Raw genomic sequence first — 18,341 nt, forward strand, 5'->3', positions numbered from 1 at the left:
GAGACAAAAAAAGGATCCGGGATGTTTTGGGAGCATCTCCTTTTGGGGCTGCTGGGATGCTCCTGCCCGTGCCCCGGGCAGGTGTGTGCCAGCCCTTCTGGGACACGAGTGGCACTTTGGGCAGGATTATGTAATCCCGGCTTTTTCTGGTTCCCACAGTACTCCGGTGACAGATTTCTGTCTCCTGGCGATGCCGTTGCTCCTTTTATCGCAGTTTTTTCGGGTACTGCCGCTCCTGAAATCCTCTCCTCAGCACGGCCACCAGCCCCCTGCACCGCCAGCTCCCCCTCCAGCCCAGAGACAGCACCCCAAACCCCCACCCAGCACCCCTGAGATCCTCAAAACGCCCCAACCAGCATCCCTGAGCCTCCCAAACCTCCCCACCCAGCACCCCTGTACCCCTGAGTCCTCCCCAACCCCTTATCCAGCATCCCGGAGCCCCCCAAAACCCTCCATCCCACATCCCTGGACCTCCACCCAGCATCCCAGCACCCCAGGGCCCCCCAAGATCCCCCACCCAGCACCCCTGAGCCCCCCAAACCTCCCAGCCAGCACCCCTGGCACCCCGGAGCCCCCGGCCATCACCTCCGCATCCCTGTGTCCCCCATCCCCTGCCTGTCCCCCCATTGTCCCCCCGATTCCCCCCATTATCCCCCCGCTGTCCCCCCATTATCCCCCCGATTCCCCCCATTATCCCCCCGCTGTCCCCCCATTATCCCCCCGATTCCCCCCATTATCCCCCCGCTGTCCCCCCATTATCCCCCCGCTGTCCCCCCATTATCCCCCCGATTCCCCCCATTATCCCCCCGCTGTCCCCCCATTATCCCCCCGATTCCCCCCATTATCCCCCCGCTGTCCCCCCATTATCCCCCCGATTCCCCCCATTATCCCCCCGCTGTCCCCCCATTATCCCCCCGCTGTCCCCCCATTATCCCCCCGATTCCCCCCATTGTCCCCCCGATTCCCCCCATTATCCCCCCGATTCCCCCCATTATCCCCCCGCTGTCCCCCCATTATCCCCCCGATTCCCCCCACTGTCCCCCCGCTGTCCCCCCATTATCCCCCCGATTCCCCCCATTATCCCCCCGATTCCCCCCATTGTCCCCCCGCTGTCCCCCCATTGTCCCCACGCCCCCACTCCCCATCACGTGACCCTCCCCATTCATACCCCGGTGGCCCCTCCCCTCTCTCCCCATTGGCTCCCGCCGCCGCGCCGTAACCAATCAGCGCCGAGCGCCGGCGGCGCCCGTGGGAGGTGTACCCGCGCGGGGCCGGCGCTGATTGGCTCCTCCCCCGGCTGTAGCCCCGCCCATACCGGAAGCAGGAAGCGGGCGGGCCGGCCGTGACCCGCGGGCGGGCAGCGCCGGCCGCGCCATGACGGGAAAATCGGTGCGGGACGTGGAGCGCTACCAGGCGGTGCTGGCCGGGCTGCTGGCCGAGGACGAGAACAAGTTCTGCGCCGACTGCCAGGCCAAAGGTAGCGCGGATGGGCGGCGAGGCCTGCTAAACCTCCTCGGTGCCCTCCTCCCACCGGCCTCGCCGCTCGGTGCTCTCCGGTGTCGCCGCTCCCCCGAGGGTCGGACACTCCCGGTTGGGCCTCGTGGGGGTGGGCACCGCGCTGTGTTTCCGCCGGGGGCTCGGTGGGGAGCGCTCCGGTGGTGGCGGGGGGACAACGGTGCTGCCCCGGCGGTTATGGGGGTTGCTCGGGGCCAGCGCGGGGGCTTCGGGGGAGAAAGTGGTGGGGTTTGGGGAGAGAAGAGGGTGGTTTAGGGGGCAGGAACAGGGTGGGTTTGAGTCAGGAATACGGTGGTTTGTGGGGGAAAGAACGCCGTGGTTTTGGGGGAAAGAACGCCGTGGTTTTGGGGGAAAGAACGCCGTGGTTTTTGGGGGGAAGAACAGGATGGTTTTGGGGAGAGGCCACGGTGGTTTTGGGGGGAAATCTCCCAAATCTTTGGCTGCAGCACAGCTGGGTTTGGTGCGAGTCACGGCGGGAGGCGCTGCTGGAGGAGCTGCGTTCCCGGTGCCCCTGGAAGCCGGGGGGGAGATGGGGAGGGAACGGCCCCAGAGGTCCCTGTGGGAATCCAGCGGCTCCCGGGAAACACCCCAGGGTGGGTGGGGGCGTGAAAAGGGACCTGGAAAAGCCGGCGCTGTGGAATCGAGGGAATTCCAGCTGGGGAGTCACATCCTGTCACCCGGGGCTGGGATGTGAGCGGCAGGATCTGACCTGGATGGTGTGAGGACAGGGAAGGAGTTGAAACCTCAGCCGGGGATCATGGACCACTGGAGGAATTCCAGACTTTTGTCCTCTGCTTCCTTTTCCACCTGGTTTTTCCTTGTGAGGGTGGTGAGGCCCTGGCCCAGGAATCTGTGGCTGCCTCATCCCTGGAATTGTCCAAGGCCAGCCTGGGACAGGACGAGCTTTAAAGTCCCTCCCAACCCAAACCATTCCATGTTTTTCTGATTCCAGGCATGTTATGACCCTGGTCTATCTGAGAAAGTAAACGTTTGAATTGCAGAGGATAAAACAAAGGAAAGGAATTGTTCCTTGTGCCCTGGTGCTGCTCTGTGGTTGCTGCTGTGAAATGCTTTGTTTTCCTGCAGCACAAGAGTTAAAAGTTGCCCAAAATCCCGTTTTAATGAGCTGCCATAATCACTTGGAGATCTGGACTTGAGCCTCTTTCCCAAGAGCTGCTGGAAGTGAACTTGGAGCAGGGCTTGGCCGAAAGGGCTTGGTCACCTCAGTGTGACCTCAAAAACTGCACAGCCCCCTTGACCAGCATTAAAATTGATATTATTATGATTTTTTTTTCAACCTAAAAAGCCCCAAACCACAATAACCTCATCCTTCCCACCTGCCTGGAGCACACCTGGCGGTGTTGGAGATCAGGATGTTCCCCTCCCGTGCCAATCCTTTATCTCTTGGCACCTCCTGCCAGCCCCGAGGGCAGAAATAGCTCCTTTTATCTCGGCTTCCCAGGTCTGAGATAGCAAATTCCACCAAAACGGGGATAAATTCAACCCCACAGCTCCAGGGGGATGCCGTGGTGGAGCTTCTCCCGGTCACAGCACGTCCTGGAAGTGCAGAATTCCAGTTAATTATTATAATTATAACGAAGTCCTAATGTGGAGCTCAGCCTTTCCAAAGCTGGAAGCCGCTCCTGGCTGGGAATGGGGATTGCACCAGTCCTGGCGAGCAGGCTGGGGTTGGCCTCAGTTATCTGATCCAGTAATTATCCCCTGCACTAATGAGATTCCTGGAAGTGGGAAATCTCCTCCTGCAGGGCATGTGTGGCCAGGGGAGCTGTCTCTGCCCAGAATCCTGCAGATTTTGGGGCACTTTTGGTAGTTTTGGTCCATGTGGTGCCACAGGAGCTGTCTCTGCCCAGAGCTCCAGGGAATTCCTACAGTTTTTGGGGTACTTTTGGTGAAAGTGGAGCTCTCCCAGCGCTGATGGCAAGGAAGGCCTGATGTTCCTCCTGGAATAACTGCAACATTCCACTTTGCCTATGGAAAGGAGCCCCGTGGTGGCTCCACATGGTGCCCTCAGCACTTCCAGGGCTGTTTGGAAGCAAAGCTGTTCTTCTGTGCAGGGACTGGAGTACCCCGGGAGCAACCTGGTATAGTGGGAGGTGTCCCTAACCGTGGCAGGGGTGGAATTAAATGAGCTTTAAGGTCTCTCCAACCCAAGCCAGTCGGAGATTCGGTGAAATCTCAGGGAGTTTTTGCAAACCCTGCTCGGAGGTTGTTGTTTTGCAGGAAATTGTGGGAGATCTCGTGCTGCTTCTTCCTCTTTTTGTTGCCAACCTCGTGTTTGGGGGAGCTGAGCCAGGGCAGGGTGAGCACTGCAGAGTTAAAATCCTCTCCTTGGTGGCCTGTGCTGTGGGAATCACTTGGAAAAACACCTGCAAAGAGCAGCACTTGCTGGGCAGGTGGGATTTTTCCTGCCGGTGCCGTTCCTGTGGTGAAGCCATTCCGAGGGCGGCCGTGGTGCTGCTGTTCTCTGTGTGTGTGTGTGTGAGATAACGGGGCTGCTGCACAGCTCCAGCAGCAGATTCCCTGCCTGGAATGGGAGCCTGGAGCTGGGATGGCTGAGGGAGGGAGGGATGTGGTGAAATCTCCCAGTTGGGCTCCACCGGCAGCTCCCGGGATTTGGAAAATTCCCATTGAGCGACACGAAGGGAATTCATTTCTGCCTCTCCAGCTGCTCTCGTGCACCCCCCAGCTAATGGTGTTTGGTTCTCTCCTTCTCCCAAACTCTTCCCTTTGCTCTCCAGTCCCATCCATGCATCCAGCAGGCTCTCTGGATCCTGGAGCGGTGACGTCGGAGCAGGAGCTTCCTCCCCCGGGAGCACCGGCGGGCGCTGCCGTGGCTGCCCAGAGGTTCAGGTTGCCCTGTGCTCCTCCTGGTTTGTCTGGCTATTCCCTTGATCCCTTTGTCCTGTGAGATCCATGGGTTCCAGGCCCAAATCCATCCCTTGTATGCCGAGGGGTTAGATGGGAGAACTGCTGCTGAACACAGCACAAATCCAGGTTCAATTCCTCACAAAAAGAAAAGGTGTAGGATGGGGAAAATCCCTGCCCGGAGCTGGATAAATATGGGATGGGAAGGGGGAAAAGCTTAGGGCTGGAGCAGGTGGTTAAGGGAGGCTGACTTCCAGTGGAATTTGGGAATTATCTTTTGGGGGAGCTGCTTTAGTCCAGCCTAACTCCTCTTAATCTCAGCCAAATATTGCCTGAAAATCGGTGTGACTCAACTCCTCCTCCTCCAGCAGCCTCTTGAGCTGCAGCTGAATTCCCTTTGCAGTCAGAGCAATTGCAAGAGGAACTTTTTAAATAGCTGCTGGAACAGCTGCATGGGAGGAAGGAGGATCGGGATGGGAAGCAGGATCGGGATGGGAATGCTGATGGAGGGGGAGTGGAGCAGCCTGTGCCTTCACAAACCCAAAGTGGTGGGGCTGGAACTGCTCAGCTTGGCTTAGGAAATCTGGGATGAGGAGAAAGCTCAGCCTTATGTAAGGGAATCTTGCCAGAGGGATGCATGTGGGCTGTGTGTTCATTTGCTGCAGCCACAATATTCTGGGATCTTCCATGATTCTGCTTTTCCGCTCTTCTCAATTCCGATCTGAGAGAGCTTTGTGCACAAAGGGAGTGGCAATGCTCCGAAATTCAGCTTATCCCTCAGGAATCTTCACCTGAGCAGGGTAAAACTGGGAGAGGACACAGCTCTGTCCGCCCTGACCCTGCCTGGAGCTGTCAATTCCCACTCAAGCAAGGGAAAAAAAGCATCAGCGTTCCCAACAGGGATTTAGTGTGGAATTAGTTGTAGGAAGATCCCTTTTAAGCAGAGCTCTGAGTCACGCTCAGCTCCGTGTCCCTCCATCTGCCAGAAATAGGGATAATCCTCGGAGCAGCAGCACCTGGGCTCTCTGTGCTGACCCACCTGGGGAGTGGAGGTGGCAAAGAAAGCTCCCAAAAAAATAAAAAAAACCAACCCAAAGCCCCGTGTGAATCCCAGGGCTGCAGCTGGAGTAAAGTTTGTTCCTATAGAAACTGCCGGGAGTTACGTAAGGAATGGCAGCTCCCGTGCCGGGCGCTGCAGCGCAAAGGGAGCTCGTGCTCCAAAATGCAAAGTAGGTCTTGAAACCAACCAAAAAGTCAGGAATAGCTCAGGGCTCCTCCAGGTTGATCCCTGGTAGGGATTGTTCCCTGTGTCCTAGGAAATCTGGGACAAAAGAGGAGCTTTTAGGAGGAGCTGTTGTTGAGCAGTGAGTGCGAAGCTTGATTTGCCTGGGCCTTAATGTTTGGTTTTGCCTCTGTTTTTGGCAAAATATGCCGTTCCTTCCTGACCTTTTCCCTAGGAATTCCAAGGGATAGTCCATGTTTAACTCTAGATATTGAAAAGGTTCTCAATTCCTCAAAAACTGACCCAGGACCTGCCACTCTTCCTCTGCTCAGAGCTTTTCTTAAGGACTTGGTGGCTTCTAAAAACATGCAAAATTGAATTTCCAACTCAGCTGAAATTGGAAAACAGAGTCTGAGTATTTTTAATGTGAAATTAAGAATTGAAAGCATCTTAAAAGATGGCAAAATTCTATTTACAGCATCAAAATTCAATTTAGTGATGGCAGAGCTTCCATCCTGCTGCTCGGTTTACAGGTGCATGTGGGCACCTATCACCTAAATTTCGTGCATTTCATGGAAATTCAGACCTCCTTGGGATCTGTAATTTCTAGGATTGACCGATGTGTGGTTCTGGTCAAAAATGATGCCCCAGGAAGTCCGTGGATTGTGGAATTGACTGATTTTTTTTTTTTTTTAATGTATATTTATATTTTTAGGCTGTGTCACCATCAGTCTTGGTGATGTCACCCAGTTGTTTTTCATGGATCCTGATGATAGTACTGCTTGAAATTGTCCTTGTCGCCGTTTTCTTGAGGGAAGGAGCAACCATCACTTTCTGCAGCAGCAGGAAAGCCCCACCCTGCTGTTCACAGAAATTCTCATTTCCTCCACCTCCCTCCATCTGCACTTCAAAGAACACGATGGGAGCAGTGATAAAGCTGCACTGAAAGCTGCTCATCTTTACTCAAAACCACATAAATCTTGGTCTTCAAGGCCACAGGGCCCTCAAATATTGGGTGGGTTTTGGTAAACTGGAAGTTTTCAAGGCTTTTCTGGCAGAAAGTAGAGCCAGCACCTTTTTTCCTGCAAAACGTGGTTAAGGCCTGTCATTACAGGGAGGAGAAAAATGACGAAGAAAATCCCAAAACAGCCCTTTCTTCTCTCAAAGGATGGTATAAAGCTGATTTTTTGGGGTGATTAATCTACTTGATTAGGTGTAGATCCTTATTAAGCACCTTTTGTGTGTGATAAAGTGAGGTTTTTGGCTTTAGCATCCTCTGAAAGCTGCACAAATCACTCGGTCTGGGCCTAAATCTGGGCGCGCAGCAGGTGTTAATCCCAAATCTGAGGTGGAAACAATCCCTGCAGCAGGATCCATGCTCAGCTCAGCAATTAATAGTGTTAATAACGAAATATCTTAATTTAGAGGTCCTGAAGCTGATTTGAGTGGGTTTTTAGAGTTTCCCTTGGTTGCCCAAAGTCCTGGAAGCACAGGATAGACAGTTCCAGAGAAGAGCAGAGGAAGTTGTTTTGCAAGAGAGACTTTGTCACAGCTCTGAGCAGGATGAGTGTCAGTAAATCCTTGAGCAATCTCTTCCCAGAACAAGGAAACCACGAGGCAGAGGAACCTCGTGGATCCTGGCTTCTTTCCTCGTTTGGCTCTGTAAGAAATGGGGATTTTTCAGCTTGGATTCGAGGAAATTTTTCCCCAGTGAAAGCTGAGGGTGTCAATGTCCCGTGGCAGGGATTATCCTGCTCCAGGGAGAATTCCCCACATCCCTTTTCCCCAGGGGATGGTTAGATGACTCCACAGACAGACATGGAGCAGTTTTGGGATCCATGGATGAGGGCACGTTTCCCTGGAACAGCTGGCTGCTCATTTCCACTGGGAATATTTCAGCAGGCTCGGAATTGGGATGCTCCCTCCTTCCTGCCTATGGAAGCAACTCTTTTTTTTTCCTGCCTCCCTCCCTTCCCAAAAGAGCAGCCAGATCCTGGTTTATTTTTAAATGCCTTCTGCAGAGTTATTACTGCAAAAAGTCGCCTCAGGAGCTTGGGCCAGAATTTGGTGCCTGAGTAAAGGGTGAGGAGTGAATCCCCTCGGGATTTCTCAATTAAAACCACTCCAGGGCGTGAACTTGGAGCAAGTGACTCATTTAGAGCAGGCTCCTCAGGCTGGGAGTTTAAAAGGGAATTAGGCTGAGGTTTTAAAGGGAATTAGGATCCTTTTCAGTCATTCAGATCATTCAGCAGCCCTTGGAGCATTAATGAGCAGAGCTTAGATGTGGACTGGAGCTGGCACGACCAAGCTTGGTATGTGGAGTTTATTTTGACAGGCTGGGATGTAAACCAGGCTCTGGAATTGTGTCATGGAGCACTGGCTGGGCACTGAATCCCTGCTGGATTCATCCTCTGCTTGGGAATGCACTCAAATATTCACTGCAGCTCGAAATGAAAATTCACCGAGCAAGGGATGCTTTGGAGCTCGTGATCCTCCTGCAGCCCCTGCCAGGCTGGGAATGCATCCCAAGGGGGTCTGAGCTAACCTAAATCCTGTGCCAGAGCTGAGTGGGCATCCAGGCTTTTCAAAACGTTGGGATTTTTACTCAAAATCGATGTTTCCTTCTATCCAGGAGGGATTTGTGCAGGCCTGAGGTGAAGCCCAGGGCCTCGAACTTGAGCAGAGCAGGGTTGGTGCCAGGTGACTTTGCTTTCCATGGATGTTAAAATTATCCATAAAAATGAGACAAAAGTGGTGGCAGCTCCAGGCAAGGCTGACACTGGTTGAAACTGGAGCAAACTCCCAGTTTTCCATGTGGGAATGGGGTTTGCATTTCAGCCTGGTGGCTCTGAGGGTGCTCAGCCTCAGGGGAATTCATTTTGTAACATCAAGGATTGCTGCAGGAAACTATTTCTTTTTAGTGGTTTAAGGAGCTGAATGGTTCTGTTGGCCTTGTCCTCAGCTCTTTGGGAGATAATTCCATCAGTCCCTGTGCCAGGAGGGTGAGGTGCTCCCTGTTGCAACTAGTGGTGGGTATCAGGGTGTGCCCAATTTTTGTGAGGGGTGATAATGCTCCCAGGCAGCTCAGCAGCGCTGATGAAAGCTCCTCTGTAGTTATTTATCATTATAAACCCATTTTTCTCAGAAAAATTTGACCCTAAACTCCAACCCAGGCGTTTTCCCCCCCTTTTATCACTGGAGCTGCTGCACAGTCTGAGCTGGGGTTGGGTTTTGGGGAAGTGAAAAGCTGCAGCACAGGGTGAAAGTCACATCTGGAGGTGCCACCTGGGGCTTTTTCGAGTCAAGTCACCTTGAAAACAGCTGTGAAACCCCGGGGAAATGCCTGCAAAAAGCTCTAAAAAGCAAAATCTGAGCCACCGGGCACTTGCAGGGAGATTTTTAGTGGGAGATGTGTCAGTGGGAGCTGCTCTGAAGAGGGAAGTGGGAGGTTGTTTACATCTGCACCAAACCCTTCCCCCCACCCACAAACTGAGGGCTTTATGAGACAATTTAAAAGACATTTTTAGAAGACATTTGAAGGTTAAAATGTTGCTTTAGTTCAGCTGGAGGTCTGGGAAAGGGGTGTTGGAGGGTGTTGGATCCCACCTGACCCCAGCAGGGTTTGCTGTGGCTGCAGGCTCAGGGAGCATTTTTGGAAAATCCAGATTTCCTCCCTGTGTGGCTCTGGAGTCCTTCCTTGCCACAGAGCAGAATCCTGAGCTGCTGGGGTCACAATCTGTCCCCTGGCTCTGGATAAAACCAACCTCACTCCTCTGTTCCCTGCAGATTTGAAGCCTTTCCTGCAGCACCTTCTGGCTGTGTGCAAGGACACCCAAATCCCAGCTGGAATCTCCCCAGGGAAGAGCTCACCCCTGGTTGTATAATGTGTTTATTACAGGGAGTTTAAAAAGCCTAAATATTCATTTTAATTGAAACAAAACGAAGCTCCTCCATATTGGCTCTCTCAGAATTTGGGTTTAGGAGTTGCAGCACATTCCAGCTGGGATTGCAGTGTTATCCCAGACCCCTGAGGGGACACTGGAGCAGCAGGAGGGTGTGACATTACCCCTGAGTCATGTTTGAGTGGGAGGTTGTGGTGGCTTGAGCTGGTCCATGTGACAATCCCAGTGAGCTGATTACTCCAGGAGCTGCCCGTTAATCCTTTTAGTCCTATCAAGGCTAAATTTATCTGGAGTTTAAATCTAACCTTGAATCTCATGCTAATCCTTCCAGCAGTCTCACGTTAGAGCCCTGGGGGTGGATCTGGGAGAGAATTCCGTGTGGAAATCACAGGAAGGATCCTGGCTAAGGGGTTTGTTCCCGATTTTTGGGCATGTTGAGGTGGTGCTAAAGGTATGGATTTGAGTCATTCCTGCATTTTGGAGGGTATAATAAAGGAATTGAGGTACAGTGCTTCTAATCAGGTCTGGGAAGTGAATTCCTCAGCTCCATGAAATTGATACCATTCCCAAAGGCCTCTCCTGGAGAGGAAAAAATCATCAAATAATGGCAGGAAAGGCCAGAAGATTTAATAAAGACATTTTTAAAGTGAATTCCCTGGAAGAGCTGCTGGAGTTACCTGTTAGAGGTTGGGTACCTTTGCTCTGGAAGGGTCCCTGATATCACTTAACAGCACCAAATCCCTCAGGATGCTCCAGGTTTTCCCCAGGAATGGGAATTAAACTGTTAACAGCATCTCCAGGGCCTCAAATGCAGCACTGCTTTTTTAGGGCTTTGAAATTACACTTTCCCCCTCTTCCCCCTCCCACCTCCCTCTCATTAACTGGAGGTTTTGCTATTTTAGCTGCGGCAAGAAAAGCAGGATAACTCTTCATCATCCAGAATAATGTCTGGGAAAGGGGCTGGTGGAGGCTGTTGGATCCCTAAATCTTTGTTTTCCCAGTTTCCCATGCACTGGGACACCAGTTTGTGCTGGGAGCTGGGACTCTGGACTGGAGCTGGCAGCTCGAGGCAGGGGGTTTAATTTGAAAATATTCCTAAAATATTGAGCAGGATTGAGCGCCTGGCCTGGCTGGGAGAGGGCTGGGAATTCCTGTGGATCTCTGTATCCCCTGGGGAATGCCCTGCTGGGATTCCTGGGTGCATTGAGTGGATCTAAGCTCGTTAATCTTTCCCTTGGGGGGTGGTTTTTATCCCTGGCATGATCTCCCACCCACACCTTGGAGCTGTCCTGCCTGTCCAAGCCGCATGAAAACTGGGAATCTGCATCCCAGCCGTGGAAACTGTGGAGTCAACTGATCATTTCTTGGGCTGGGATTGGTTTTGGGGGCCAAATGCTGGGCTGGGTGCTGCTCTCCTGGCTCAGCTGGGAATTCCTGCGCAGCACTGAGGAGATTTGGGGATGCTGAGTGGGTTTTTGCTGTAGGGAATCTTCTGGAGCTCGTTCCAAGTTATCCAGGAAAGAAGGGGAAAAAAGCAGGATCACGGACATGGCAGAGCTCAGGGGGTTGGAGTGTTTGGGGTGGTTTCAATTCCTCTTTCCTTCCCTCTTCCTCTTCGAGCTGTTTGGTTTGTGTGGATGGAAGAGGGAGGCAATAAATCCCCAAGGATAATGATTGGGAACATCCTGCTGATGTGGAGTTCCAGTTTCCAGCCTGGTTGAGAATCCAAAGGCCTCAATCCCAGTTCACTTGGTGCAGTTTCCCAGTTGCTCCAGGCCAAAACAGGGGTTGGCTCTGTGGGAAACACTTTGCTGTCTCTTCCCAGGGCCACGATGGGCATCCTGGAATATCGGGGTGTTCATCTGCATCCGCTGTGCCGGGATCCACAGGAACCTGGGAGTTCACATATCCAGGGTCAAATCCGTCAACCTCGACCAGTGGACGCAGGAACAGATTCAGGTAAGGGCTGGGATAACACAGTGAGGGGCTTTTTTTTTGTTGTTGTTCCTGGGGCTTCATAAATTTGGGATTAAACCAAGCCAGGATAGCCCAAAAAATGTGGGAAGTGGAGGAGGGAGAAGAATTCCAGCTGGGAGGGAAAATGTCCTCATTCCAGGCTCAACGAGCAACAGAGGGTAAAGCCAAAGGAGCTGCAAGTCTCTGTTAAATTACCAATTCCTGCTGCCTGGAGCTGCTGCCCACCTCTCCTCAAGCTTCCCAGGGATTTCCAGAGGGATTCTGGATTGCTAAGGGGATATTTATCCTGCCTTAGACTAAATATTGCTTAGGATTGGCAAATTGGATGGGAGGGGATTGGAGCAGCTGCCTCAGGTTTCCCTGGGAGTGAACAGTGGAGGATCTCCCTGAGTTCTTTGGGATGGACTTCCCTGGTGGGCTGGGATGCTGTGGGAGAGCTTTAATGTCCGGGAAAAGAAAATTTCAAGGAATTTTTTTGGATTCCAGTGCGTGCAGGAGATGGGGAATGGCAAAGCCAATCGTCTCTACGAAGCCTACCTGCCCGAGAACTTCCGGAGGCCCCAGACAGACCAGCATCCTTTTTCCCTGGAAAAACACGGAGCCTTTCCATCCTGGAACTCTGTGGTGAAACCTCCCTAAAGGAGGAGGAGTTCCCTGAGGCAGGGAATGGGAATGAGGGAATTGCTGCAGAGCTCTGGGGGTGGAGAACGGGGACACCAGTGTCACCACAGGAGGCTGCCACAGGTTTTGGAGCCTGGAGGGGAAGGGGAGGGTGGGTTTTCCAAAGTGCTGAGTGTTCCAAAGGCTCCGTGGAGACCTAATTGTGGCCTTCCAGGACCTGAAGGAGCTGCAAGGGAGATGGAGAGACAAGGGACAGGATAAAGGGGGTGGATTCCCACTGCCAGAGGGCAGGGATAGGTGGGATTTTGGGAAGGAATTCCTCCCTGTGAGGCTGGTGAGGGGCTGGAATGGATCTCCCAGAGCAGCTGTGGCTGCCCCTGGATCCCTGGCAGTGCCCAAGACCAGGCTGGGTGGAGCTTGGAGCACCCTGGGATAGTGGAAGGTGTCCCTGCCCATGGGACAGGATGGGCTTTAAAGTCCCTTCCAACCCAAATCAGGCTGGGATTCTCTGATGGAATTTTTAGTGCTCCTGAAAACTTCAGCTGTGATTCCCACCTTGCAGCAATGCTGAGTAAACAGGGATGTAATGATGTGAACCTAAAAAAAACCCCACAGGAGCACCTTTCCCCATCGTTTTTTGAGTTAACCTGGTACCTGAGGTGCTTTTTGAGGTGCAGGGCCCAGCTGTGACCACTGTAATCTGTGCTGGTGACCTGAATGTGCTGAGGGGATGCTTGGGGCAAACAAAAAACAGTGGAGAAAACACAGCAAGAGCCTAAATCCTGATTTAATTCCTCTTTTATAGCGCTAGAATAACCTGGAATAACCCACGGGCAAAAACCGAGTTGAGATCCAGGAGTAAATTATTTTAATAAGAAAGTTACTGCTGGAAATGCTTTTTAAACAATGATTTAATTTAGTTACAGCCTGTACCTTGTTCCTCCGTGTCAAATAAGGCTTCTATTCTGGAATCCTTTGTCCTTAACCAGCTGCTGCAGAGCTGTGGAGAGTTTTATCCGGGATAAATACGAGAAGAAGAAATACATGGACAGAAGCATCGACATCAACACCTTCAGGGTGAGTCTGGAGGCCTAAATTTGTGATTAAAACACTTGAAATGTTCCCTGTGTCTGGGGCAATCCCTTCTCCAGGGGTGCATGTTCTCCGTGGAGTGAATTCCTGCACAGCACGGAGCAGATTTGAGGATGCTGAGCGGGTTTTGCTGCTGGAGCTGATTCCAGGTTATCCAGGAGAGGGAACAAAAGCAGGATCACAGACGTGTACTGACATGGCAGAACTCAGGGGGTTGGAGTGTTTGGGGTGCTTTAAATTCCTGTTTTCTTCCCTCTTTCTCTTCTAGCTGAGTGGTTTGTGTGGATGGAAGCAGGAGGCAATAAATGTCCAAGGATAATGATTGGAGGAGATCTTGGCAGGGTTTTATCCAATTCCTTGCTCAGAACAGGACAAATGCAAAAATTTACCTCTAATCCAGCTGCTTCTGAGGGTTTTTAGATCTGAGGGGTTTTAGATCTGTAACAGCACCAGTTGTGAACTTTTTCTTGCTGTAATCAGGATTTTTTTCCCTCACATCAGTGATTTTTCCCTCACAGAAAGAAAAGGATGATGGATGGAAGTGAGAGGCAATAAATGTCCAAGGATAATGACTGGAGGAGATCTTGGCAGGGTTTTATCCAATTCCTTGCTGAGAACAGGAAAAGTGCAAAAATTTACCTCAAACTCAGCTGTTTCTGAGGGGTTTTAGGTCTGAGGGGTTTTAGATCAGTAACAGCACCAGTTGTGAACTTTTTCTTGCTGTAATCAGGAAGTTTTTCCCTCACATCAGTGATTTTTCCCTCACAGAAAGAAAAGGATGATGGATGGAAGCAGGAGGCAATAAATGTCCAAGGATAATGATTGGAGGAGATCTTGGCAAGGATTTATCCAATTCCTTGCTGAGAACAGGACAAATGCAAAAATTTACCTCTAATCCAGCTGCTTCTGAGGGTTTTTTAGATCTGAGGGGTTTTAGATCTGTAACAGCACCAGTTGTGAACTTTTTCTTGCTGTAATCAGAATTTTTTCCCTCACATCAGTGATTTTTCCCTCACAGAAAGAAAAGGATGACAAATGGAAAAGGAGCAACGAGTCAGAAAGAAAACTGGAGCCCATCATCTTTGAGAAGGTGAAAATGGTAAGATCAGGAGGAAAATCATGGAGCAGTTATGGAGACATCCCTGAGGCAGAGCAGAGGGATTCCAGCCTGCTCTGGGAGCATTTTTCTGGCCTCAGTCACACCCTGGGTGCTTTGAGTCACCAGTGGTGGGAGCTTGTTTTGCTCTGCTCCCCAGACACTGAGCAGATGTGCAGGTTGGAATCCAGCTATTCCCTGCTGATTTTTCCAGCTCCAGCAGCTGCTTTTCCCTAGTTTAGAGCCTGCTTGGGTTTGACAACCTATTGGGACAATAAAAAACTGAAATATTCACTCTGAAATTCTCGTTTTGGAAGATCAAACAGAGTTTCGCTTTTATTTGTGACTTAAATCCACTGGAAAAAAGGGATTTTAAGTGTTAACCTGATTAAAACCTCTGGCGTTTCAGAGTGAACCCAAAAGCTGAACAAGATTTGTGGTTTTTCTTTCCCCTCAGCCTCAAAAGAAAGACGAAACGCAGCAATCCAGGAAAAGTTCTCCTAAATCTGAGCCAGTCATGGATTTACTGGGCCTGGGTAAGAGAAATTGGTGTAGAAATTGTGGGCATTTGAGGAGTTCCAATGCTAATTTTCCCTGTCAGGTGAACAAATCCCAGGAATCCTCCAGGAATATTCTGCTTGAACTGCTCCAGTGCTGCTTGGGAGCAGCTTTCCATGGGCTTCCCTTTATCCTGGAGCAGCTGGAGGTTTATGGCACAAACAGGACCCAGGGGCACTTCCCAAGTCCTGCTCCAGTCCCTTCCCGGCTCCAGAGGGATGAGCGAGGTCGGGATCAGGTCCCTGGGTGGGGTGGCACTGCTGGCACAGAGGTGTCCCAGGGTTGGGGCCCTGTGGGGACACCCAGGACACCTCTGTCCTTGCCAGACGCTCCGGTGACAACGCCCGTCACCAACGGCCGGCCCAGCAGCCTGGAGAAGGACCTGGACCTCTTCGCATCCGTGGGATCCAGCTCGGACTCCAGGAAGGTGAGCTGGGAATGTTTGGTGGCTTGGAAAAGCCAGGTCGGCTTGTAGCACCACAGGATAATTTGGGATGGAAGGGATGTTAAAGGGCAGGGACACCTTCTGCTATCCCAGGGTGTTCCGACCTGGCCTTGGACACTTCCAAGGATGGAGCAGCTTCTGTGGGAATGCTGTGCCCCAGTTTCACCACACACATCGATCGGCTGCCTTAAATCTTCCTTCATCTACGTTTCCCTTAATGAAATCCTAAAATCTCCCTCTTCCATGTTGAAGCCGTAACCCCCCCCGCATCCCTGTAAAAAGAAACTCGGCCAGGATATTCCCCATTTTCCCCTCATGCTGGATTTTGCCCCCATCCTGTCTCTTTGTCCAGGTCGTTGGTTCCATGCCGACCTCTGGAAGCGCCGGCTCCGTTCCCGAAAACCTGAATCTTTTCCCGGAGCCCGGAGGCAAAGGGGAGGAAGTGGGGAAGAAGCAGCTCTCCAAAGACTCCATCCTGTCCCTGTACGGCTCCCAGACACCCCAGCCACCAGCACAAGGTAACCCTGGCGGGAGCTGGGACCAAGGTGGCTGGAAAAACTTCCAGGGGAAGTGGGAATGTGGGTGATCCCTGAGAATCCCAGAATGGGTTGGGTGGGAAGGGAGTGTAAAGCTCATCCCGTTCCAGCCCCACACGTTCCACTGCCCCAGGTTGCTCCAAGCCCCACCCAGCCTGGCATTGGACACTTCCAGGGATGGGGCAGCCACAGCTTCTCTGGGAATTCATTCCAGCCCCTCACCAGCCTCCCAGGAAGGAATTCCTTCCCGATATCCCACCTAACACTGCCCTTTGGCACTGGGAATCCATCCCCGCATGTCCCTGCCCGAATTCCCTCTCCATCTTCGTTGAGAGCTGTGAGCATCACAAGGACCAGCTGAGCCTGGACACCACAGCCAGACTGTGACTGGAATTCTGACATTCCAGCCCTGACCATGAACTCATCCGTGTTTCTCTGCTCCCTCCCTGCCTTTCCCAGGAGCGATGTTCATGGCGCCGGCTCAGATGGGCTATCCCGCCGCTCCCTATCCCGGCTTCCCAGGAGTTCCCCCTTCCAGCAGCATGATGGGGGGCATGATGGCTCCATCCGTGGGGATGCTGGCCCAGCCCGGAGCCACCGGCATGGTGACACCCATGGCCATCCCGGCGGGATACGTGGGGAACGTGCTGGGCGTTCCCAACGGGATGATGGGGGCCCAGCAGCCCGGATACGTGGCCGGAGTGGCCGCGGTGCCCCAGCCCGTGTACGGGGTCCAGCCAGCGCAGCAGCTGCAGTGGAACCTCGCCCAGGTGAGGGGGACACGCCTGGGGAGGCACCTGGAGGCTTTTTCCAGGGTTTTTCCTGGGAGTGAGTGGGATGGTGGTGCGGGGATCGCCGAGGAATGAGGGGGATCGCCGGGGGTTTGTGCTTGGTGGGGATGAGATGGGTGTGGGGTCAGGTAAACTGGGCTTCCCTGGAGTGTGCAGGGTGGCACTGGGAGCAGCTGAAAATGCCAGGGTTGGTGAGGCTGGAAAAGAATTCCAAGGTTGAGTCCAGCCCGTGCCCGATCCCAACCTCATCCCCCAGCCCAGAGCGCTGAGGGTACCTTGGGCACCTCCAGGAGTGGAAACTCCAAACCCCCCTGGGCAATTCCAAGACCTGACCACCCTTTCCATGGAGAAATTCCTGCTGATATCCAACCTGCCCTGACATCCTCCCACACCTGGGAGCCACACCCCTGCTCCTCTTTAGGAGCTCTGCTATTTTTGGGATCCGTGGGCAGTGTCCAGGACCCTCCCTGACCTCTCTCCTGTCCCGTTTGCAGATGACCCAGCAGATGGCTGGGATGAACTTCTACGGAGCCAACGGAATGATGGGCTACGGACAGTCCATGGGAGGAGGAGGAGGAGCCCAGGGCAGCAACCCCTCCCTCAGCTCCCCGCTGTGGAAATGAGCCCTCGCCTCGTGACCGTTTCTGCCTTTGTTCTGTTCTCCAAACCTGCTCCATGAGACATTTGGGGTTTTTGCTTTTGGGTTCGGGGGGGCCCAGCCCAACCCAACCCGAATGGGGTTTTTTTTTCCATCCCTGAGCTCCATCTCTGCCTTTCTCACTGTCACAGCCGCGGGGACAGCTCGGTGAGCAGGACACGAGCGCGCCGTCCTCAGCACAGTCAATGCACACGGGGAGGGGACCCCTCCCTGCACAAAGCTCCACCAGAGCTCCTGGGTAGCACTTGATGCCCTGCTGGGCACCTGGGCACAGCTGGGACTGGGAAATCTGGACTTAATCCCACCTGGAAAGCTGGGATTTCTCCCTTCAACTCCAGTGTTAACAGATTTTTTTTTGGGGGGGGGAAAAGGGTGGGGAACCTCGTTTGGTGCTGAGGGACTGGATTTAAGCCGAGCCTAGGGGCAAGCGAGCCTTGCTACCTCCTCCCTCGAGCGGAGCTCTCCCTGCTCCCACCCTCCTCGGAACCAAAGTCCTGTCCCTCCCCCCCGAGCAAGCAGGAATCTCGCCTGGAGTGGGGACAAAGCTGATGGAATGTGAAAAACTTGCACTCCAGAGGGAATTTTTCTGGCTGATGCTGGGATTTGATGGGATTTCACTTTTAACAATCTAACCAGAGTTAACTTCTCCAGGGCCCAGAGCCCCTCTGTGAGTTTTCTTACACTTTTAAAAAGAATGACTCTGACATCCTAATTTATACTTTTTTTCCTTTTTTTTTGGTCGTTTTTTTTGGTTGGTTTTGTTCTGTTCTTGTTGTCGTTGTTCCTGTGTAATCCTGGTTCCCCCCACCCCTTTCCTGGCTCGCTTGGGACATTTTAATCTTAGGCAGATTTCTTTTCTCATCTCCAGTAGAACCCAAAACTGCTTCAAAAGTCAGCAACAAGTCAGACTCGTGGTCTGCTCTCTCCTGTGGATATGTAAATTCCCAAATAAAACATTGCAGTGGATTGCTCTGGTGTTGCTGGTCACTCCAGGTGCGGGAATTTAGGGGATTTCATCCCAAAAATCAGCCCGAATTCCCTC

General features: G+C 52.6%; 1 protein-coding gene across 2 annotated transcripts; it reads left to right on the top strand.

The window, feature by feature from the left end:
• Window positions 1–1,314: 1,314 nt before the first annotated feature.
• SMAP2 (small ArfGAP2) lies at window positions 1,315–18,265 on the top strand. Of its 2 annotated transcripts, none has more exons than XM_048326985.1 (10): window positions 1,315–1,477; window positions 11,351–11,484; window positions 11,989–12,074; window positions 13,122–13,200; window positions 14,234–14,314; window positions 14,769–14,847; window positions 15,196–15,296; window positions 15,667–15,832; window positions 16,310–16,620; window positions 17,136–18,265. In XM_048326985.1, exons 1-10 carry the CDS (start codon window positions 1,375–1,377, stop codon window positions 17,262–17,264), a joined length of 1,269 nt encoding a protein of 422 aa, XP_048182942.1. In that variant the 5' UTR covers window positions 1,315–1,374; the 3' UTR covers window positions 17,265–18,265. The 2 variants fall into 2 exon arrangements, with proteins under 2 accessions (XP_048182942.1, XP_048182943.1); XM_048326986.1 differs by lacking the exon at window positions 1,315–1,477 and adding an exon at window positions 6,337–7,935.
• Window positions 18,266–18,341: the final 76 nt, after the last annotated feature.

This window comes from Corvus hawaiiensis, chromosome 23 (genome assembly GCF_020740725.1).
Source record: "Corvus hawaiiensis isolate bCorHaw1 chromosome 23, bCorHaw1.pri.cur, whole genome shotgun sequence".
NCBI classification, from domain to species: Eukaryota; Metazoa; Chordata; class Aves; order Passeriformes; family Corvidae; genus Corvus; species Corvus hawaiiensis.